The sequence below is a fragment of the Mobula birostris genome, chromosome 3 (genome assembly GCF_030028105.1).
Source record: "Mobula birostris isolate sMobBir1 chromosome 3, sMobBir1.hap1, whole genome shotgun sequence".
Lineage (NCBI taxonomy): Eukaryota > Metazoa > Chordata > Chondrichthyes > Myliobatiformes > Myliobatidae > Mobula > Mobula birostris.
In genome coordinates this window covers 137,103,035-137,128,367 of record NC_092372.1, presented here as the reverse complement: position 1 = coordinate 137,128,367, position 25,333 = coordinate 137,103,035, and the positions used below count along the sequence as shown (strand labels likewise).

The 25,333-nt window shown below is 41.9% G+C and overlaps 1 protein-coding gene across 1 annotated transcript in view; it reads left to right on the top strand.

The window, feature by feature from the left end:
* LOC140195700 (leucine-rich repeat-containing protein 72) overlaps positions 1 to 25,333 on the top strand; it is a 45,491-nt gene that overhangs the window by 8,330 nt on the left and 11,828 nt on the right. The window contains 6 exon segments of the mRNA XM_072254412.1: positions 7,367 to 7,440; positions 8,023 to 8,092; positions 10,168 to 10,249; positions 15,763 to 15,876; positions 17,610 to 17,699; positions 17,775 to 17,921. Coding sequence (XP_072110513.1) covers positions 7,367 to 7,440; positions 8,023 to 8,092; positions 10,168 to 10,249; positions 15,763 to 15,876; positions 17,610 to 17,699; positions 17,775 to 17,921 — 577 coding nt within the window.

The following is a 25,333-nucleotide window of genomic DNA, read 5'->3' as shown; positions in this document are numbered from 1 at the left end:
TGAGACACTTCTAGTGAATCTCCTCTGTATAATTTTGAAAGCAGTCATGTCTTTTCTATACCGTGACAGTCAAAATTTCACACGGTGTCCCAGGTAATCTATAGTTGAGTCTTTGTGCAGGAGAATAGGGTTGAGAGGGTAAATGAATTAGCTATGATCAAATGGTAGAGCAGACTTAATGGGCCAATGGCCTAATTCTGCTCCTATGTCTTATAGTCATATGCATAAGTACATGTATGTACAGGTGCGATGAAACCCTACATACATCAGCATCACAGATACATAGCATATTTTTAGCAGCATTCACAAGAAAAACATAAATTATAGTCAATGTTGACAAGAAAGAACATAATTAGAACAAAAAATATATATGTACAAAGTCCATTTTAGTGTAAAAAAGTGATCAAAGTTGGAAAGTTGTAGGTTTCGGTGAGTGCTGCATGCCCTTATGAAGGTATGGACTTTGAAAAAACAGACGGTAGACCACAGTAGCACTTTCAATACCATAGAGTACCTCACTTCATCTCAGGATAATGTAATTGGTGGAATTGTACATAAATCACAAACACAACATTGAGTTGGAGTTTCACTTTGAGGGGCTGGTTTAACATGATGACATATTTAAATAAAGGACTGTTACCATGCTTATGTTCAGTTTTTGGTGTTCAATAAATGAGGTGCTACAGCTTTTTTGAAACATAAAACCCTTGTCGTTTTAATTGTGAAAACCTACATTCGTGACCCCGATGCTCTAGGATGATTCCAGGGTTATTGAACATGCTGGCCAATGCTGTCGCTTTGAAACTGCTGGAGTTTTATGAGCAAAATGCCATTGCTTGGTTTGCACAAGCCGGGGCCCAATTCGTATTGCGAGAAATCTTCACAGACAACATGAAATATTTCTACGAGGTATTGTTGCTTAGTGACTCCATGGCTGAGAGAGAGGTGAATCTACTGTTGGACTACTGGAGTCTGAGTGCGTCAAACAGTTGCTCTCCAAGCTCAGCCTCACTGATGCTAAGCTGTCAGAGCTAATGGACCACATGCTGTCTCTCTTGGGAAATCACCATCCTTGTTTTATTTTGAAAGAACTCTTCAAGCAGCAAATGCCCGATCAAGTTCACATACCCCTCGCTAATGCACCCATGAAGTACTATAGGGAGCTTACTAAAATGGAGGATAGTCTAATCTCAGCTAGGCAGCAGTGCATCATTCCTTCTCCTTTCTCTACCTCAATAAGCCCAGTCAGCACAGCCTCCAACATAAGGGGACCCATAGCTGCAAAACAGATGCTGCCGGGCCTATGTTTTTATCATGCTCGCTTTGGCATGAATGCTAGAAAGTGCTAACCACCTTGCAGCTTCAACAGTGCCAGCACATCGAGACAACAGAGGTTTGTGAACACCGTGGATTCCAACTGCCTGGGATGCTTGTGTTTATTATGAACACTCTTTCAGGGTGACGCTTCTTGTGTGACACGTGTTCTCAAGCATCAGCTATTATGAGAAGGCAAAGAGTGGCAAAGCTGCTGGAGGCCTCCAATGGCAGTATGATCCAGACCTACGGGACATGGCGTGTGACGCTCTGCTTCAGTGGGCAACATTACACTTGGGACATTGTCCTGGCTAAAGTGGCTAGACCTATGCTTGGTGCAGATTTCCTGTGTGCTCAAGGACTATTAGTCGTTCTTAAGAACTGCTGGCTTGTGGATATCAAGGACTTTGGGTTGTTACCCTGCTCCCCTAACAAGTTCTCCATAATGGTTGTGTAAAGCGCAAGCACTGACGCATGTGAGTTTGCTCGACTGCGGCGTGAATTCCCAAACCTCACCAAGCCGACATTCTCCATTGCAGTCACAAAACATGGGGTGGACCACCACATTTCTACAACTAGACCACCATTCCATGCCCACTTGCATAGACTGGACCCAGAAAACATAGCAAATGCGAAAGCTGAGTTTGCCAACATGGAAAGACTTGGCACTGTATGCTGGTTGAATAGCCCCTGTACTTTGCCCCTCCATATGAACCCTAAGTCTGATGTGATTGCCGCCCATGTGGCAATTACCAACAACTTAACGAGGCCACCATCCCTGATCATTATCTGGTCCCACACATCCAGAACTTTACTGCATGTTTTGCTGGAAAATTATTTTTTTCCAATTTCGATCAAATTAGGGGCTACCATCAGGTGCCTGTTGCTCGGAGGACGTTCCCAAAATGGCTGTGACAACCCTGTTTGGCCTCTTTGGGTTTCTGTGCATGCTATTTAGGTTGAAAAATGCAGCACAGACTTTTCAATGGCTGATTGATTCTGTATTAAAAGATTTAGATTTTTTTTGTTTGGCTGGATAAAAACCCTCCCATAAAAACTAACCACTATTATGGATTTCCACCACCCCACACTACTAAAAAACTATAGGAGTCTTTAGGCATGGTGAATTTCTATCACCTCTTCATTCTGCGAGCTGCTGTACTTATGTTTCCCAGTATGGTGCACTAAAAGGCAATACCTCTAATCATCTGCAGGACTGGTCAGCAGACGTGACCAGGGTATTTGATGCTACCAAATGAGCTCTTTCAAACACGACCCGACTGACGCACCTGCCCAGTGTACCCATAGCCGTAACTACTGATGCTTTAGACTATTCTGTGGGTACTGTGTATAAGCAGTTGGTCAGAGGTGTGTGGTAGCTGCTCACCTTCTTCAACTGGCAGCTCCATCCCCCGTAAGGAAGTACAGCACGTTTGACCGTGAGCTTCTTGGTCTCCATCTTGCTGTCCGCCATTTCACAGTGTTCATTGACCACAAACCCCTTGTGCATGTGATGCTCTAAATGTCAGACCCTTGGTCTGCAATGGCAGCAAAGCCACCTGGCCTACATATCAGAGTGCACAGCTGATATACAACATATCAAGGGGAAAAATAATGCCATGGCTGATTGCCTCCCATAGCCAGCTTCTGAGGCCACACATACAAGGGTTGACTATGTCGGCATAGCATTCGACCAAGCTACTGATCCAAAGGTCCAGGCTTACTGAACAACAGTCACAGGCCTGTGCTTGGCTGACATTAAGTTCAAAAAAGCTCGGGTTTCTTTCCTGTGCAATGTCTCAACCAGTCACCCTTGCCCCATAATGCCTGCAGACTGGAGGCAGACCGTTTTTAACACCATACGTTGCCTCTCCCATCTGGGCCTGAAGGCCTCACAGAAACTGTTAGCGCTAAAGTTTGTGTGGCACGGACCTTGAAAAGACGGGCATGATTAGAGTGCAGCCTGTGTAAAGTCTCAGCCGGATAAATTAACTGTCATGCCCAGGTGTCATTTGAGGTCCCTGAGCAACGGTTTGTCCACATTAATGAAGACCTTGTTGGTCCTCTTCTCCCCTCCTGCAGTTTCACTCAACTCCTTACCATGGTGGACTGTACTGCCTAGTGACCAGAGGTCGTCCCCCAACTATTGACAATGGCCGCAGATAGGGCTCAGGTGTTTATCAGCACTGGGTTGCTCGGTTTATCACTCCGTCTGATATCTCCTCTGAATGCGGTCCTCAATTCATTTCATACGTCCGGGCTCTGATAGCCCAGAACCTCGGCGTTAGGCTACATCATACCGCAGCGTATCACCCACTATCCAATGGCTTATGCTAGCGGTTTCACCACTCCTTAAAGGCTGCTTTGAAGTCTTCCCCAACTGATGAGGGTTGGCATGATTGTCTGTTATGGGTCGTCCATGGCTGAGTTGGTATACTAGTGCTTGGTGGTTTCATTCCAGATGCCACGAGTGTCTGGTTGGTCTTTCAACAATGTTCCACCCTCCTCAGGAAATTCAATTCCTCTTCACCTATTCCTACCTCTCATGATGGCATACCACACTCTCGGGTTCCTGTTGACCTACATTCTGCCTCGGTTTTTTTCGTCTGCCATGATACACACCAACATCAAGGCCCCTTTATGATGACCCGTTCCGTGTTTTGGAATGGGGAGAAAAGATTTTTATCACAGATAAGAGGGGTAAACCTTAATGTACTTAGGTAGATCATCTTAAACCAACCCAACAGGATTTGGAGGATTCTGCTGGCATCTCTGGCATCACAACATGACAATGAGCATATTGACACACCTCTGGATGAGCCAGCCGCATCTGCTGTTCCTCCACCCATGCAAGATTGGATCCTTACCTCACCTTTAAGTCCATTCTTTGGAATGCGGGGGAAATTGTTACCATGAGCCTGAATAATTACACAAAAAACCAAAATACAGGAATTCACATCCTTCTTCACAATCACAAATGTCCACACATACATTCATCACAATAAGATCACAATGACATTGTGCAACAAAGTCAATCAACAACTAAGTATTTTTCAGGAGCCAGCACTCTTTCCCCCTTCCCCCAAGATGAACTTTTCCACTGAGCCAGCATAGAGCATGTGCCACAACAAACAGGCACCTATTTTAAGACACCCCACCCTTCATTAGTGTCCCCTCCCTGAAAATGGAAGCAAAAACAACCAGGATGCATCAAAGAATGCCACTGTCCTGGAGTGTACAAGTACAAACAAAAGTGTCCATGCTATGCTTTTGCCTAGTGTGAGCACCGGATAAGCATAATAGCAGTGCTGCCAGCCAGGAATAATGAGAATTACAGGACCACTGGGGGGACAGGGAGGAAGAAATTACTTGTGGCTGACCTGCTGTATTACATTACCTACTTCTTTCTTCTAGTTTACCCAAGTTGTGGTAAACTTCCACTGCAATGTTCTGGCTGCTCCTGTGTGACGGATTGTGAAGTGGAAGGGTTGCAGGGCTAGATGCTATCTGGTAATGTGAGCATTTGGATCTTTCCTGGTGTGGATCCAGGTCAAGGCACGGTGGTCTGAGTCCAGAACAAACTCCCAGACAAGGAGGTAATAGGACAGACTGTCTAGATCTCAATAAGAGCCAGAGCCTCTTTCTCAACAGTCAAATACTGAGATTTCCTGGGTAGCAGCTTCCTACTCAGGTATAAGACAGGCCTCTCTTTGCCCTCTTCTCCTTTGGGACAAGACAGCACCTATCCCTATTCCATAAATGGCCATTTGCACCAGGAAGGGCTTGTTGAAATCAGGACTAATGAATACCAGTTCTTCACAGAGTGCCCCCTTTAAATTTACAAAAGCCAGTGCACACTCCTCTGCAGACTTTAAGCACAAACTGGTCAGAGAAGTTGTCACTTCAGCAAACCGTGGTGTGAACCCAGTCCAAGAAAAGACCTGAGGGCGGAGGCTGTTCCGAATTGCTTGTACCTTGTCCACTTGAGGGTGTATCAGCCCATTCCCAAGCTGGTATCCCAAGTACCAGGTCTCTATCTTCGCCTACTTACACTTCTGGAGGTTGACTGTAAGGCTTGCTGAGGCTAGCTGTCCCAGGACCTGATTGATATCCTAGAGATGGTCTTCTCAACTTGTGCTGAAAATCACCACATGATCGAGGTATGTTATGCTGAACTCTTCACATCCCCTAAATACACAGTCCATGAGGTGCTGAAATGTCACTGAAGCTTCATTCAGGCCAAATGACATGACCGTGAAATGGAAAAGGTCAAGTGGGGTCTGGAAAGCAGCATATTCTTTAGGCTTTTCCTCCAGTGGATCTTAGAAAAATAGAAAACCTACAGGACAATACAGGCCCTTCGGCCCATAAAGCTGTGCCGAACATGTCTTTACCTTAGAAATTACCTAGGGTTCCCCATAGCCCTCTATTTTTCTGAGCTTCATGTACCTATCCAGGAGTCTCTTAAAAGACTCAATCATATCCGCCTCCACCACCATCGCCAGCAGCCCATTCCACGCAAGCCCATCTTGCCGGTAATCTTTACATAAATCCAGTGTAGTGATATGCTGAGCTTGTCCCAACCTGTCCAGTTGCTCATCTATCCGTGGCAAAGGATAAGCATCAAACTTGGAGATCACATTGATTTTTCTAAAGTCAATACAGACCCTCAAGGAACCATCAGGTTTAGGCACATTAACTACTAGACTGTACTGGTCACTGTTCGATGGCTTAATGACACCCAGTTCCAACATGGTCCTTATCTCTGCCTTCAAGGCACTGACAAGATGCTCAGGCACTCTGTGTCATCTCTGATGAATGGGTTGATCATCTTTTACATGGATAGTGTGCTTGCTCAAGTTGGTACACCCAAGTTGTAGTTTAAACAAGGTGGGATACTGAGAGGAGAAAACTTTTAGGGCTGACTTTTGGTGAGGTTCAAAGTGGTCAAGATGAGCTTCAGATGTGGTTTCCCATGTGGTTTCTCGAGATCTTGATTATTGTCTTCCTTTGCTTCCACCATCTGGATCATCAGGGACATCTTAGTACAAGAGGTACTGCAGATGCTGGAAACCTAGAGCGATACACGCAATGTAGGTGGAAATAAACAGTTGACGTTTTGTGCCGAGACCCTTCATCAGGACCATTGTTTGCAATGGCTTGGTTATGAGCTAAGTATTAGTGTAATGTTAGAGCAGCAATATTTTCTTCTTCAAATAATAAAATGGCACCTTTTATATATGTGATGCCAGTGAGATCTTGGTTTAATAACATTTTTGAACACAGTACCTTGAAATGCTGCTTTGAAATGCCAACTTAGGTTATATGCTCAATTATTTGGAGTGAGATTCAATTGTGGAACGTTTTGGCTCATTTGCTTACCAGCCAAGTCACAATTGAAGTACTGCAGTATCAGTACAGCTGCTGCAATACCTTAATTTCACATTTGTATCTCCATTATACAGTAATTGGAAATTTTTGACCGTACAATGATAAACATATGGCAACTGGAAGTAAGGTTTGTTGAAAGGAATTCCTCTCATATTTTGCTGTTTAATATAATACTAATGACATCCTGATATTGTACATGGAGAAGCAAAACTGAATTATTAAGCTTTAAATAAATCAGTATGCAGAAAATTCAGATATAATTGTGATTTCATTTTAATGAATTATTTATTGAACAAAATTCACGAGAGAGTGTTGCAAATGGGCACCAATTAAATGTTGTTACTTTCTTTTGATAGGTTTTCAATTGGAAACAACCATAAACTAAATGTAAATAGAAGTTTTATGAGCTTGTAATCCAAGAATTACATTTACTATTGTGATGTATAATTATAGATTGTGGTGTTATTTTTCCATATATTTTAAATAATAAACAAGAATCAGAAATAAATAGTGACATTAAACTTCATTTTTGTATCAATTTGATTTAAAGAAAAGTAAAACTGAAGTACTAAAGAAGAGAGTGATTAAGGAAATGTGCTAAAAATAAAATATCTGGTTTAAAATTTAATATAAATTTTATGTTTATTGGAATTGCAAATAGGTTCTGGGAAATCAATTAAAACTCTACAAAATCAGAAAGAATAATGATGTCATTGAACTTTATCTGGCCAAAAAGTAAGTATAATATAATTCTTTGTTATCAATTCTTAGTCAGTAATTAATCTAATGTAAGAAGGACTTCATGTTGTTTTAAATTACTTATTCATTTAAAATCCATATTTTGATAAGCACAATACTTCCACATTATTTACTTTATCAAAGGGCCTAAGTTTCTGACCATGTTTAAGAGCACAGAAATTTATAAATAAAAAGCAGCTGGGAAAACTGGCTGCAGAAATAATAATTTTATGGAATGCTAACAGAAAAAGAAATTACCTTTTTATTTACTTTGTTGCCCCTTAAAGCACATCAATCATCAAAAAGGTCAGAAATTTAATGGAATATTCAACATTTGCTAACAGTTCCACGAACTCTTGAATATCAACCCAACCAAGAATAGAATAATAGAATTAATTGGCAATGTCATTACTGTTCAACTAGAGAAAAAATTGCACAGAAATAAACAGTAGAAAGGAGAAAATTAGGAATAGTTATTTGCTGGAATTTCAATTCTACAGATATTATTGTGCAGTGTCTATATGTTTATATTATATTTTAATGAAGTAATTCAAGCTGAGATCTGTTACATTTTTTTAGAAGACTAACAGAAGTTCCTGACTTGTCAAGATTTAAACAGTTGAAATACTTGTGGTTAAATCACAACAAGGTGAGTGAGAATTTTTGTAACCACCATTCAGTTTAGAGTTTGTGATAATCTGAAAACATACTTCCGGTTATCACTTGTAAGTACTGCTTTCTTTATCATCTTTTTGACTGTTAGCTGGATCAGAGATGTGTTTTGTTAATTAGCAGACAGACAGCCAACCTCTCTTTCTTGGCTTCTTTCTGTTGTACTTTTTGTGCATTGACCTACATTTTGTACTACTCAGGATGGCAAAGCTAGTACTATATGCCTTGTTAATACTATAAAACAGGATACACCTTCTGAAGCATTCGATTATATAGCTAATCTTCGAAATGCAGAATATTTCTTTCAGTGAGTTATCACAGCCTTCTGGAGTATAATATACCGAGATCAGTGAGCATCAGTGAGTACCCTGAAAATGTCTGAGCTTGCTATATGAGTTGTAATTTTTTTTTAATGGCATTATAGGCTATAATCAGTGCATACCAAAGTCTGGCTCTTTTAAAATAATTACACATGGATTGTAATTCACCATGTACATACTGAAAAATATAGATGATTTTAAAATAACAAAACTTTTATTTTGTATTTTTATTCTTAATTTTTTATTCATAGAGGAATCCCATGGTAAGCAAAATATAAATTTCAATAATAGATTTTCTTCTCAGCTGGAAACAACCCATACCAAGTTCTTTAGTCTATTTAGTGTCTTCACTTGAATTCTTCAATGTCGTCCTTGAATAGGTGGGTCATCTTCAGAAGGATTAACTGCTGCAGTTCGGTGAAGATATTTTCTGTGATGATATGAATTTGTACAGTAATCAGAAGAATTTTAAGCACAACTATTTAGAGTTATCTTTTAAATAAATTATATGAATTTAGAGGAACAATTGAATTGAAAGAATGTGAATTGGTTGAATGCAGAAATGTTAATCTTATACACTTATATTCTTCAATGTGTGTTGCATTGCTCAATCTAGTGAATACTTGAAAAATACTCCATTTTGTGACTGAATCAATGTATTTGAAAACTGGGTGATAATTGATCATTTCTCTTAAATAGAAGTTGGATATATATTTCTAAATTACCGTAAAATCACAATAGTAAAATAGGCAAATTCTCAGATAAGGTTGAAAGCAGTAAGGCTCTTGTAGGTGATCTTAGAAGAGATGTTTTTGAACTTTATCACTGTGGGTAATTGTCCTCAAAGCACGTAATAATTTTGAAGTAATTGACTTTGTTCTCAAATCCAAATCTGAAGGATTTAGCACATTAGTCAGAAATGTCCCTAAAGTCATCTCCATGCGCAAAATGTGCATTACATCCTGCATAGGTGCTAGAATTATTTTGTAGCAAAGGAGACCATAAGTTTGTCCATCTCATTTGCTCCCAAAATAAAGTGATTGTTACCAACAACCAAAATAAGTAAAATAATTGATAAAGGATCAAAGAATTGTTCTAGTTAGGCCAAATATGTCTTTCTACGACTCTTTTAAGCTTAGGCCATAATGTATTTCTATGAGGTAGATGGGATTTTATCATCTTTACAGTAAGATTGATTAGGATTGTTTTCTATTTAATCTTTATCCAGCATTGCATTCTTACTCTCTGACTGCCCTCAGCTCATAGTTTTAGTTCCTGTCTAATTGCTTTAGTATCTCACCAAAAATCTCTGTAGTTTATCACTGTAGAAGCCCTTTCCTTGCCTAATTAGGAAAATTCCTTTTATCTATCCAATCCTACTACCCTATCTTATCTGTATCTTATCAGTTTTGATGATGGGACTTTAACCTGAAAGGTACATTTACTGTTGCTTTTCTGAATGCTTGCAACACTTTCTACTTTTATTTCAGATTCCTAGCAGCTGTATCTAGCAAATTTTCATTTCAGCTTCCACAGAAGCATTTCAAGGATTCACGGCCTTCAGAGAGAAGAAATCCTTTCTTATCTCTGTCTTAAATTTATCTGTCTCTATCATCTTCTTGGGCTGTGAGTTGAATTCCAAATTGTCTGCTTGTCTGTTTGTTAGTGGGTAAAATAATTCTGTTTCATTCATCTTATATTGAATCATTCTGTTGCCATTTGCTTATTGTAGATTAAAAAGATAAATTCCTTGACAATGAATTATTGCCTCAAGGAGCTATACTTACAAAACAACCTGCTCACTGATGTAACAGGTAAAATACATCTTTTCATGAGTAAAATTAATTTAGTATGCCTTTTTTGCTGCATGTTATGTTTTTAAGGTTTTAGTTTGTAATTTATGTTACTTTCTGTGTTTTTAGTTTTGATTTTCTTACCAAGTTAAACATTTTTTTAGCAAGCAAAACAATATCGATGCTGAAAATCTAAAATAAAAATTGGAAAACACTTCCTTTCGATGCCATCAATGAAGAGAGAAGTCAAGTTAATGGATATATAGTCCTGATTGTTACCAGTTTTGGTTGGAATATTTCCATAATGTTAATTAAATTTAGTTTCACACCTAAAATTTTTAATATTTTCATATGCTTCTTATTGCTAATTATTTCACTTCTCATACAACTGCCTCATAATAACATAAACATTTAGTTGACCAAAGAATAATGAGGAGAGATTTATTATAAAGTCATGTGAGAATAAGGCAGTGTGAATAGAAAGCTTCTGTTTCTTTAGCCGTTAGGTCAGTAACTGGGCTCATAGGTATAAATGGTGGGACTACAGATGAGTTAGGAAAGAATTCATTTACTTTGTGAGATGCAAAGAGTCTGAATCTTTGGTGGTGGAGACAGAAATACTCACCAGAATTAAGGGATATCTAGATGGGTGTTTTAATATCTTTATATTGTAGAGTTATAATACAGAAACTGGAAAATCAGATTTATTAAAAATTTATTTCTGGTCATGATGGGCTTCATGATCTTTACTGTAAATTTCTGTGAATCCATGGCAATCATTAAGATGATTAACACATATTGTTAGTTAATTAAATAAAATTTAGAGTAATTTTTGTTTAGTATCAAAAAGTATGATTATATTTGCCTATTACTGCCAAAATGGCCCAACCTTTGTATTGTAAGAAATTAACCACATAACTTACTGTTATGGAAATGTAATGCAAGTTAAATGTATACAAATAAAGAAAAGAAATAAGCTGCAGAATCCCCATATAAAAGATATATTTTAGCAATTTGTTTCTTAATGAAATGCCAGAAGCAAAACAATAGAATGTAGGCTTTGCAAAATTAAAATACTGTAGATGCTGAAAAATGTGAAAAAAACAAGAAATGCTCAGCACATTGGGCACCAGCTATGAGAAAGAGAGTCAGCAATTTAATCAATTATCTTTCATCAGAACATATGAATTAGGAGAAAGAGAAAGCAACTACTGTATGCCTCTATTGGGAGTGATGTTATAGAGGAATATAAAATCATGAGAGGCATAGAGTCATAGAAAATTACTGCACAAAAACAGGCCCTTTGGCCCACCTAGTCCATGTCGCACCATTTAAACTACCTATTCCTTTGAACTGCACTGGGATCATAACCCTCCATACCCCTACTATCCATGTACCTTTCCAAACTTAGCTTAAACATTGAAATTGAGCTCACATGTACCACTTGTGCTGGCAATTTGTTCCACACTCTTACAACCCTCTGAGTGAAGAAGTTTCCCCTCATGTTCCCCTTAAACTTTTCCCCTTTTACTCTTAACCCATGACCTCTGGTTGTAGTTCCATCCAACCTTAGTGGAAAAAGCAAACTTGCATTTACCCTGTCTATACCCCTTATAATTTTATATTCCTCTATCAAATCTCCTTTCAATCTTCTATGTTCCAATGAATAAAATCTTTCCTTATAATGCAGGTCTTCCAGACCCAGCAACGTTCCTGTAAATTTTCTCTGTACTCTTTTAACCTTATCTACATCTTTCCGATAGGCATTTAACCAAAACTCTACACAATACTCCAAATTTGGCCTCACCAATGTCTTATACAATTTGAACATTACATCTCATCTCCTGTACTCAATACTTTGATTTATGAAGGCCAATGTGCCAAAAACTTTCGTTACAACCCTATCTACCTCTGATACCACTTTCAATGAATTATGGACCTGTATTTCCTGATCCCTTTGTTCTACCACACTCCGCAGTGCCACCATTCACTGTGTAAGGTCTACCCTGATCAGTCCTACTGAAGTGCGACACTTCACACTTGTCTGCATTAAATTCCATCTGCCATTTTTCAGCCTTTTTTCCTAGCTGGTCCAGATCCCTCTGCAAACCAGCGAGATCTCTTGCTGTCCACTACACCCCCAATCTTGATGTAATTTGCAAATTTGCTGATTCAGTTAACCACATTGTCATCCAGATCGCTGATATAGATGACAAACAACAATGGACCCAGCACTGATCCCTGTGGTACTCCACTAGTCACAGGACTCCAGTCAGAGACCATTCCATCTACTACCACCCTCTGGCTTCTCCCTCAAAGCCAATGTTTAATCCAATTTACCACGTCATCTTGAATGCTGAGCGACTGAACTTTTTTGACCAACCTCCCATGCGGGACCTTGTCAAATGGCTTGCTAAAGTCCATGTGAACAACATCTGCTGCCTTGCCTTTATCCACTTTCCTAGTAACTTCCTCTATAAAATAGGTCAGAAATTACCTACCATGCACAAAACCATGCTGACTATCCTTAATCAGTCCGTGTCTATCCAAATACTTGGATATCCAGTCCGTTAGAATACTTTCTAATAACTTTCCCACTACTGCTGTCAGACTCAGCAGCCTACAACTTCCTGGTAATGTTTAGGGCCTTCCTTAAACAACAGAACAACATTGGCTATCCTCCAATCAGCTGGTACCTCTCCTCTCACCTAAGGATGATTTAACTTTCTCTTCTGAGGCCCCAGCAATTTCTTCACTGGCCTCCTGCAGAGTCCGAGGGAACCCCTCAGGCCCTGGGAATTTACCCAACCTGATTTGCCTCAGGACAGCAAACACCTCCATCTCTGTAATCTGTATAGGGTCCATGTAGTCAATGATGCTTTGCCTCACTTCTGTAGACCTGTGTTCATCTCTTGAGTAAATAAAGAAACAAGACATTCATTTAAGAACTCCCCTATCTCTTTACGCTCCACACATGGATTACCATTTTGTTGTTCCAGTGGACCAATTTTGTCCTTGCAAACCTTTTAATCTTAACATATCTGTAGCATCCCTTAGGAGTCTCCTTCACCTTGTTTCCTAGGGCAACCTCATGCCTTCTTTTAGCCCTCCTGATTTCTTTCTCTTGTTCTCTTGCATTTCTTATACTTCATAAGCACCTCATTTGTTCCTACCTTCCTGTACCTGCTATGCATCTCCCTTTTTTTTAACCAGGGCCTTAATATCTCTTGAAAACCAAGGTTCCCTAACCTGTTATCTTTACCTTATATTCTGACAGGCATATACAAGCTTTGTTCTCTCAAAATTTCACTTCTGAAGGTCTCCCACTTACCAAGTACACCTTTGCCAGAAAACTGCATGTCCCAGTCCACACATTTCTGATACCATCAAAATTGGCCATTTGCTAATTTTGAATCTCAACCCGCAGACCAGACCTAAATTTTAGCATATTTACTTTGAAACTAATGGCATTGTGATCACTAGGTGCAAAGTGTTCCCCTACACAAACTTTTGTCACCTGCCCTATCTTGTTCCCTAATAGTAGATCAAGTATTGCACACTCTCTCATTGACTTGTAACACCAGCCCTCCTCCTTTAATTCCTCCCATTCTGTCATGTCTAAGACAACAGAACCCCAGAATATTGAGCTGCCAGTCCTGCTCTTCCAGCAACCAAGTCTCACTAATAGCTCCAATATAATAATTTCATGGTTTTCATAAGTAAGATGAATGCCCATAGTATTTTTCTTAGGGTAACAGAATCCAAAATTAGAGGACATAGGTTTAAAGTGAAAGGGGAAATATTTATTAAGAACCTAATAGACAACTTTTTCACAGAGAAGGCGGTAGGTAAATTGCAGGGTAACAAACCTATGGCATGTGATAAAATTTAGTTGGCACGTAGCATGCAGTGCCGCCCCTTGAATTTTTAAACTCCACCCATATTGGAAAGCTATATATCATCATTATTACCAAATGAAGTAGTGAGTGATATTTTCCAATCCAAGTGCAGTGAGATGTTTTCATAGAATACGCTTCACTCCAGCTTGGCATCCGCTAGACAGTTGTGAGAATACATGACATTGGATGATATGTTTTGAAATCCTCATAGACCTGGTGTATACATCAATATTTGGTTAGTATTGGTTGGAGCAATTGGCTTTGGCTTCGCTCTGCTTATATTTGTTTCTTCTGTCATTTGTGAGTGAACACTGAATATTCAGTAAACACTGTCTATAGTTTAGCACCTCCATGAATATTTACTTTTCAATTATCTTTTTTAAAGATTTATATTAACAATTTTTAAAAAAGGTTTCTAAAATGCTTCATTTATTTTAATCTGTCTGTTAAATCTTTATTACTAGTAAAACAATGATTCCACATAAATAAGCAATAGAACTCACACTTCGTCCTTTAAAAATGTCATAATTGTTGTTAATAATTCATTAATCAATTATCATCTCTGCTTAAACTTACCATAGAACATGAGAGAATTTTTTTAGAAGATTATCACCAATTTGGGCATACACTCTCAAACAGGTTCACCATCATTGGTATATTGGAATAAGCTGCAAGAGGAAGCTGTAGAGGTGGTTAGAATTACAATGTTTAAAGAACATTTAAAGATTTAGAGCAAGATGAACCAAACATAGGCACAAGGTAATATCTCAGGCAAGTAACCTAGCTGACATAGACAAGTTGGCTGACAAGCCTGGTTCTATGCTGTATAACACTAAAACTATGATTATGCCCCTCAAGGTTACTCTATTTAGTAATATCATAACCAATCTGATTGGAATCTTAACTCTACATTTTCACCTTCCCACAGGAACCCCGCACCCTTGCTTCTCAATAATCTATCTACTTCTGCCTTAAAAATATTCAAAGACCCTGGTTCTACTGTCCTCTGACAAATTATTTCCAAAGATTTATAAATCTCTGAGAGAAAGAAGTTTCACTCTTGAAATCTCTACTGAATTTTCAATACTGGTGTCTCTTCTCAAAGCCTCTGAACACAAACTTCAGAACATCCAGAATAATCCCCTTTTGTTATGGTGTTGAGGGATATACAACTAGCCAGAAGATTAAGTGACAAAACAGACCTGTCCTGAACTGTGAAGGGATACACCTTTAGCAAAGCGTTACTACCAGAGATAGTCAGTTAATGCCTTCCCTGATCTTGTTCTCAAGTTTTCAGTGATCACTGATTAAAATGAACGTTTATCTGTTGTCTTCCCCTGCATAGTTTCAATGGGACAGAATCAGAATGACCCACACCTTGTGGTTACACTAGCCACGAAGTATCAGTTAGAAGTTAAATTGTGATCAGGTTTTATTTCCAGAAGACTGGTTCTCATTTTAATTAAACCATTATTATGTATTCATAGTTTTATAACTCCAGAGTATTCCCTAACAGGTGACTTGTTCAAAATCATTATAAATAGGCGTTGGTGGTTCGCCAGATAGCTTATGTGCTGAAGGTTGTTAATGGACTTGTTTACATGAATAGATTGTGGCATTTATTTTCTATCTTAGATACTCTGAAACACTTGACAAACTTGGAGATATTGATGCTACACAACAATTGGCTTACTAAGTTGGAGAAGGTCGTAGCAGAATTAAAGAAATTGATGTGGTTGCACACATTAAGTAAGCAAAATCGTCTGTCTCAGGATAGTATGTACTTTATCTGTTGGACCTGATGCAGTATATCACAATCGTTGTAGCCTTCATAGAGCATAATGTATTATAAATAGAAAAATATGTATTTTCATTTATTTTTTATTTATTACAATAAAACTCTGATAATCCAATTTTCAGCTATTCAGTAATCTTGATGATTCAGCATCTGGCTCACCAGGTACTGATATTTGAAACACCCTTAACACACTTGGGCCCCAATCTTGCACAGACCTTAAACCATGTTACCTCTCTCTTCTGTAACTGACCTGGCTCTGTCCACCATGCCACCTTGAAACTCACCAGGCTTTGTTCTCGCATTCCATTGAAACCTACCTGTTTCACTGAAAAAAATATATGAATATGCTGTGTGCCATTTAAAATTAAAGTGAATTGTAAGTGTGTTGTAGTAGAATAGCGTCCAATAGTCTGGAAAGTATACATTATTGCTCCCACAATCCCAAGCATGCTGGATTAATGAAATTTCACTTTAAAACCAGAGGTATGATACCAGGGGGTTTTTCAATGGCTTTCTGCAATAAATGTTTTCTATGACTTAAAGTTAAGTATATATTGTTAAATATTCAATTTCTGTCCATGACCAGTGTTAAAAGTACTCAGACTATTGAAACGTGGACAGTTGCAAAGTGTAAATGTAATTACTGTCATGTTTATTTAGTTTTTAATTTGTTGCTTTACTTAAAGTCATAGAAAACTACAGCACAGAAACAGGCCCTTCGGCCCACTTAGACTATGCTGAATCGTTTAAACTGCCTAGTCCCATCTACCTGCACCTGGACCACAGCCCTCCGTACATGCACTTCTCTTAAACGTTGAACTTATTCAGATACAAATACTGCTAGGCCTCCCAATCTTTATTCTTGAGATTATTCAAAACTTTACTACTCATCTTCTAGCCTCCACACTTTCCCGCTTGTTCATTTCCTTGTAACATATATTGACTTTGAGTCCACCATCATCTGTCATTTTAAAGAACAGTTCAAACCACGTCGCAGCTCCACAACCCAGTTTCATTCTTGGCTTTGGGTGCTGCCTCTGTGGAGTTTGCCTATTCCACATGTGACTGCATAGGTTTCCCTGGATTCTCTGGCTTTCTCTCATGCCCTTTTATGGTAGATAGCAGAAGAGTCAAAAAGGATAGGATATGATCGAGAATAAGTTGCAAGTTGTGGGGATCCAAGGGAACATGCATGGAGCCAATGTTGTAATAACTTAAAAGTTATCTTTGTTTTTAAATTTCTCCCCCTCCCCGATGTCTTGCTGTATAATATCCTTCAGCTCTAGAACCATCCAAGTTGTTTGCTTCCTTCCAATTCTGGCTCCTTTGTACTCTCAAATTAGATTATTTCGAATGTTTTATGTTATTTTTATATTGGTATGAAATCGTTAATGAACTTCAGTGCATCAGAGCGGTATGCTTAGATGGAGCTACATTTATAATTAAAATAACTTAGCTCGACACTCAACCTGGCAAGGATGGAAAGTGTGCTCAGGGGTGGCCTGACCTGGATTCGAACTCGGGAACCTTCACTCTGGAGTTCGTTGCTGATCTCACTGCGCCACCAACCGGCCACTTTCCAGTCCTGATGATGGGACTTGTCGAGTATTTACCTTGAACCTAGAAATAGTTAATTCATTTTTCCTAGTTTCATTTTTAAGATATAAATTTCTCTCTCTTACAGATCTATTCAATAATCCTTTGACACAAGATCGAGATTATCGTCTATATGTCATCTACCATCTACCTTCAGTGCAGCTGCTTGATAGAAAATGTGAGTTATTCAAATTTTCTTAACTGAAATTTCTGAATTCTTGTTGTCAAAGTTACAGAGGCTTTGCTTGTACAGACATACTCCAGAAGGAACGGGATGCGGCATTCAGTTTCTGCAACCAAGACCGAATGCGAATCCAACGATCCTTGGCATTTGGGCAGAGGATACATACTCAATTACTTAAACAGACAACACCAAAGAAAAATAATTATACATATCCAGGTGGGAGTTGTTAAATGACTTAAAACATTTTTAACAGTTAAGAATGCAAGTTATAATTGACAGTAAATAGTTTTACCAATCTGTGTGAATTATTAAAGATGATGATTTCATAATAACTTTTGCATGTCTTGCCACATTGTTCATGAACCATAGAAGAGGCTAAGCCTGAGTGTAGAGGAGCTGGACGCTGATTGTTGCTCGCCAGTACATAAGTAATTCATAGCCAGTAAGGTCGCTACTTTCTACACTGACAGTAAATTCCATTCTTCCAAAGTTTGTGATGTACTTATAAATTGAGACACAGCCTTATAGAGGACCGCACTGCTCCATACCAGCTGATGATACATTGTGGATTGAAGAAGTTCCATTTTCAGGTTATTATTTCAGTATTTCTTTTAGAATGTTACTACCATTTATCTATAAGGGAAGTATTCTTGGATCCATGCACTTGCACATTCGATTGCTCAGGTGCTGGAATTAGCAGGAAGCCATGTTCCTTCACTGGCCAATGTAATTTATCCAGTAATCATGTTGTTAAGATCAATGCTACATTCCATTCCATAAGGAACACTCACAAAATGCTGAAAGAACTCAGCAAGTTAGGCACCATCTATGAGGGGGAATAAATAGCTGATGTTTCAATGTAACACACGCAAAATGCTGGAGGTCAAGAATAAAGCCTGATCTATACTTCTGCGTTAACTCGACGCCGTAACCTATGCAAGTGATCTACGTGCGTTGTGAGCATTTATACTTGTGCGTTGGTGTGTCTGCGTTGCTCTGCAAATCGCGCACGTCGCGCATGCGCACACAGCTGCCGACGCAAGGCTTCATGGTCATGGTAGTCTTTCTTGGGGTAAACAAGAAGCGAGCGTTTGTTTTTGTAAAAGCAAAATATGTCCTCCATAATTTCGAGGTCTGTAAAGCTTTATGGAAAGCATTGCAGCCAGAGTTCCTTCCCTGCCCTTCAGTTGCCCAATGGGAAGCTACTGCAGCGTAGGAGGAAATGTGATGCTACCAAGCGGACCAATCACAGCTGTTGCGTTCTGCGTTGCTGTGACGCGCGGTTACATTTTGGGAGAGGTGCGCTTCGCAGCAACGCAGGCTTTCGCGTAAGGTTCTGCGTTGGCTTTGCGTAGGGTTTGCGGCGACGCAGTACTTATGGCGACATGTTGACGCAGAAGTATAAATCAGGCTTAAAGAGTCAACGTTTTGGGCTAAGTCCCTTCATCAGGACTGGAAAGTGGCCGGTTGGTGGCGCAGTGAGATCAGCGCTGGACTCCGGAGTGAAGGTTCCCGAGATCAAATCCAGGTCAGGCCACCCCTGAGCACGCCCTTGCTGGGTTGAGTGTCGAGCTAGCCACTTGGCCTCGTAAAAAATACAAGGGTCGAGTCAGGAACGTTCATAATGTGACCCAGTTAATCCTGACACCACGTGCCAGACAAGACGATACAACACGCTTAAAAAAAAGGACTGGGAAGAAAGTGGGGAGAAGCCAGGATAAGAAGGTGGGAGGAGGGGAGGAAGTATAAACTGGCAGGTGATGGGGGAGACCGGGTGAGGGGGAAGGTTGGGTGGGTGGGAGAGATGAGATGAAGTAAGGAGCTGAGGTGTGATAGGTAGAAGAGGAACAGGGCTGAAAAGAAGGATTCTAATAGGAAAGGACAATGGGCCATGGAAGAAAAGGAAGGAGGAAGGGATCCAGAGGGAGATGATGGGCAGATGATAAGAGAAGGAGTGAGAGGGTAACCAAAATAGGGAATGGAAAAAGAGACAAGGGATGAGGGGTTAGTAATTATTGAAAGATAGAAGAAATATGAGGCTCTTCTAATCTGAATGTGGCCTCATGATGTCAGAAATTGAATTAAAATGGGTAGCCACCAGGAGATCCTACCTTTTGTGGCAGACAGAGTGAATATGCTCAACGAACCAGTCCCCCAGTCTGTATTTGGTCTTATCAATGTAGAAGAGGTCGCACCAGGAGAACCACCACAATAGTTGACCCTAACAAGCTCTCGTGCGAAGTGTTGTCTCACTTGGAAGGACTGTTTGGGGCTATGAATGGTGCCCTGAACCTCTTTTGGTTCCCCACCTCCTTCCTTTTCTTCCATGATCTTTCCTCCTTAGTAAATTAACAAGGAACACTTGTTCAGAAAAAGTAGACAATTCCCATTCATGTAATTGAAAATTAAAGCTTCAGTGGTTCCAGAGTTTCAGACAGCTAAGTTTAATGATTACACCCAAAAAAATCAAAAACCTTATTAGTTTTACCATTGCAAAAGTGTGTTTACTGCAGCACTTTTGGAAACTGCCAAAATAAACAGTATTACTTTTGGTCTTTGAGTTAATGAACTATTTATTACTATGTGAGTTAGGCAGAAGTCAGAAATACAGAGGAGACTGAGGGAAAGAAATGTGATTTTTGTTTAAAATTTCATCTAGGTTTAGAAATTCTTCCACCCTGCCCTCAAATTCAACTGGTCCACTTCTGACTCTTCCCTTCCCTTTCTCGATCTCACTGCCTCTGTCTCCGGAGACAGCTTATCCACCTATGTCTATTATAATCCAATCAGCTCCCACAGCTACCTGGACTATACCTCATTCCTCCCTGCTACTTGTAAAAACGCTACTCCTTTTCTCAATTCCTCTGTCTCCACTGCATCTGCTCTCAGGATGAGGCTTTTCATTCTAGAACGAAGCAGATGTCCTGCTTTTTCAAAGAAAGGGGCTTCCCTTCCTCCACCGTCAACACTGCCCTCAACCAGCCCTCTTCCATTTCACACATGTCTGCTCTTACCCCATCCTCCTGCCACGCTACCAGGGATAGGGTTCCTCTTGTCCTCACCTACCACCCCACCAGCCTCTGCGTCCAGCACATAATTCTCCAAAATGTCCACCAGCTCCAACTGGATCCCACCACCAAACACATCTTTCCCTCCTGCCGCCACCCCCCCACACTTCCTGCTTTCCACAGGGATTGCTCCCTACACAACTCCCTTGTCCATTCGTCCTTCCCACTGATCTCCCTCCTGGCACTTATCCTTGCAAGTGGAACAACTGCTATACCTTCCCCTATACCTCCTCCATCACTACCATTCATGGCCCCAAACAGTCTTTCCAGGTGAGGCGACACTTCACCTGTGAGTCTGTTGGGGGTTATATACTGTGTTTGGTGCTCCCGCTATGGCTTCTTGTGTATCGATGAAACCCCAACGTAGATTGGGAGACTGTTTTGCCAAACATCTATGCTCTGTCCACCAGAACAAGTGGGTTCCAGCCGGTCCCGGTGCAGCACAACTGCCTTCCACCGCTCAGGCAACCGCACCCAATATACCACATTGGCGATGCGGTTGAGCACCATTCCAGTGGCTTCCAACCCTGAGGGATAGTCCCTTCTTCCAGGAAGGGCAGTAGACCTATACTGGGGCCCCCACCATGTGGTGCTGCATTGGCACCCTAGACTGGCAGCTCGGCCCCTTCTGGGACTTGCAAGTGTTGCAGCCGTGCACGAATAGCTCCATATCCTGTCTGTACCCAGGCCAGTAGGAGCGTTCACGCAGCCTGCCCAAAGTCTTTGCAACTCCGAAATGGCCGGCCTCCACCCGACCGTGCACCAATCGCAGAACTGTGGCGTGGAGCCCCCGGGGGACCACCAGCTGACAGAGTCTGTCACCATCGGACAACTGCCACCGCCAGAACAGCAACCCGTCGTGGACCTCCAGTGTTCTCCACTGTGAGTGTAGGGCTTTGGTCTTTGGGTCCAGCCATCGTCCACACTCAGCCAACACCTTACATGGGCCAGCACAGAATCGCTCACTTGTTCACTGTGGAACTGCTCGTGGTCCGTAGTGGTGGGGGGGGGGGGGCGTCGCTGGCTGTCACCTGAAGTGCCATCACTGTTACTTGCCCATGGTTCAGCTGTGTTGCGTTGGGCCACTGCCGGGTGTGCTGCACTGCTGTGAAACCGGTGATGGTTGCTGCCCCCTCCGGGACCGCTCCCTGGAACTGCCCGGCTGGAGAGCCACGGCTTCAGCTCGGAGGTAGAGTGTTGTACCTGACACATCCACACAGACTGCAGGTCCAGGCCAATGATGTAGGACTCTTGGATGTTGGCAAGCCACACCTTGTGCTCCACTGCGTTTTCCCCACTGCGATGCGCAGCCTCTTCTTTCCTCGCATCGCTACACAGTCACCAGTGACCGTAGCCGACTGGACTGCTGTCATTGTCCACCTAGGCAAGGATGGCTGGTCCGCATTGGGGAGTACACCGAGACAGATGATAGTGATGGTTGACCCCGTATGCACCAACGCATGGCATCTGATGCCCTCCACCAAGAAGTTCATGTATAAGCCTTGCTCTTCACCCAAACGGCCCACCCGGAGGGGCGACAATGGAGGGGTTCTGCTGGAGGATTTGGGTGGCGCTGCCCGATTAGCGTTTCCCGATGGTTGCTCTGAGCTGTGGCGTGGTGCCGGTGCAGGGCAGTCCCAGGCCAAATGTCCTGCCTCACTGCACCAGTAGCAGAGATTGTTTTGTGGCCGCCAGCGGGGTCAGCGTGGCACTGGTTAGACCTGTCTCACGGGCTCCTTCTCCTCAGTTTCTTCTTCCACCTCAGTGACACAAGCCTGGGCTTGCGGTGTGCGGGGCGATGCTGGAACATCTTGGGGAGCTAAAATTGCTTCTGCCCTCTCTGCCTCAGCCAGCACCTCGTCCAGCGAAAATGGTGATATCAGGTGAACATGCGTCAGCACCTTTACAAAGGCGTGGAGGGCAAGCTCTTTCTGGGCCACGGGAGGGAACTGGTGGTAGCCATGTCGAGCACAGTGGTGAAGATCAGCTGCCTGGGCCGGCAGACTTACTCTCATACGGCACCATCTGCTGCACAGTTCTTCCCTCATGGCTTCCACCAATGGGCTCTGCTCGAAATGCCACTCCAGCGCCACAGCTCTGCCAGCGTTAGGTTGAGGAGGGCCTACAGGGTATCTTCCGGCAGTGCCAGTGCAAGGTGCACTGTTGTCTTGGTGGGGCTCCACCCGTTGTGTTATATGGCACCAGATAAGGCTCCAGGCGGCTGGTACCGTTGTATCTGGGGAGCTTCAGGGTAGACCTTGAGGCACAAATCGTTGAGGCTCTTTGATCTTCCTCTTGCTCCGGCGGCATTTGCCAGGTGCCCATCCTCCCATGGCTACGGCGTCTTGGGCTCCCCAGTGCAGGTCGCTACAGAGGCAAGAGATGTGCACTGTTATACCCCCTGGGTTGGAGAGCCTGGGTACGCTCACTCCGTTGGGGCTCCCTGGAAAGGCACAATGCTCTGTTCCCAGGTCCTCCCTTCGGATCTTGTCTTCATGAGCCCTGCCTGCGGTTGCAGGGGAGGCATTCTGCTCGTTCCCTCATCTTATTCCCCGGGTCTTAAGGCACTCTATCCGACATCATAGCTCTTCAATCTCATCATCGATCTCGCATCCCTCTCCTGACACCAGTGTGGTTTTCATTTGATCCATAATGACAGATGAGGAAGCACATTGAACTGAACAACCGTTTTATTGTGATAGACAAAACAGACCGGGCACATGACCCAGAGAGTGAACCCAACCAGAATCACACAGACAGGCAACACACATAAAAGTTGCTGGTGAACGCAGCAGGCCAGGCAGCATCTCTAGGAAGAGGTGCAGTTGACGTTTCAGGCCAAGACCCTTCATCAGGACTAACTGAAGGAAGAGTGAGTAAGGGATTTGAAAGTTGGAGGGGGAGGGGGAGATCCAAGTGATAGGAGAAGACAGGAGGGGGAGGGATGGAGCCAAGAGCTGGATGGGTGATAGGGAAAAGGGATACGAGAGGATCATGGGACAGGGGGTCCGGGAAGAAAGACAAGGGGTGGGGGGAACCCAGAGGATGGGCAAGGGGTATATTCAGAGGGACAGAGGGAGAAAAAGGAGAGTGAAAGAATGTATGTATAAAAATAAGTAACAGATGGGGTACGAGGGGGAGGTGGGGCCTTAGCGGAAGTTAGAGAAGTCAATGTTCATGCCATCAGGTTGGAGGCTACCCAGACGGAATATAAGGTGTTGTTCCTCCAACCTGAGTGTGGCTTCATCTTTACAGTAGAGGAGGCCGTGGACAGACATGTCAGAATGGGAATGGGATGTGGAATTAAAATGTGTGGCCACTCTCTTCCTCTCTACTCTCCTTTTTCTCCCTCTGTCCCTCTGAATATACCCCTTGCCCATCCTCTGGGTTCCCCCCCCCCGCCTGCCTTTCTTCCCGGACCTCCTGACCCATGATCCTCTCGTATCCCTTTTGCCAATCATCTGTCCAGCTCTTGGCTCCATCCCTCCCCCTCCTGTCTTCTCTTATCATTTTGGATCTCCCCTTCCCCCTCCAACTTTCAAATCCCTTATTCGCTCTTCCTTCAGTTAGTCCTGACGAAGGGTCTCGGCCTGAAACGTCGACTGCACCTTTTCCTATAGATGCTGCCTGGCCTGCTGCGTTCACCAGCAACTTTTATGTGTGTTGCTTGAATTTCCAGCATCTGCAGAATTCCTGTTGTTTGCATTTTTAAAATCACACAGGGAAGGTGACCATCACACACCCTGGTTAGGGTGACCCATAAATACAGACGCAAATAACTGTGTAACCCAAGCTAAAATGTAACCATTAATGAACTGGAATTTCCCACCATAATCCCACAAAAGCATTTTAACACAAGAACAATAAACGGTACCGGTCATTAGAAATGTAGGGGTGGGCTGTTGACCCAGCATCCCCCCCCCCAGAGTGTCACAATATTTACAAGTAAGGATGGTGTGTGATTTGAAGACGAACGTACAAATGGCGGTATTTCAACAAGCTTGATCCTTCTTGATGGTTGAGATTGCAGGTACCATTAGAGTAGCCTAGGAAAGCAATAACGGTACATTTTATAGATGGTACACTGAGCAGCCTTGGTGTGCAGATGGAGGAGTGAATATTTAAACTAGTAGTTAAGATTACGAGCATGCTATATATGCCTTTTCTTTATGGCATAGAAGGATTTCCCACTTTAGATGTTGAAATGGACAAATGAAAATATGGTATTTAGAAAGATATTACAGTCCTCAAATATTTAATATTTGTGCTGAGGAACTGTTACAGGTATAAAAGCTTATATTTTGCAGCCACATTTTGGGAAGTTATTATTCATGATATACAGTGGCAGTGGATGAGAGTTCCCTAATGTGCTATGTAGTCAGAAGTGGATCATTATGTTCATTGTAAAATTGTGCAGAATAATTTGCAAAAAAAACAACTGCCCTTTGAAAATAAATTGATCCCCATCTACCTATTGTGATGAATCTAAACATGAGAAAGAAGAAAGAAATGCCCTGATATCCTGGCTAAACTCTACTCCCTCATCTGATATTGCTGTCA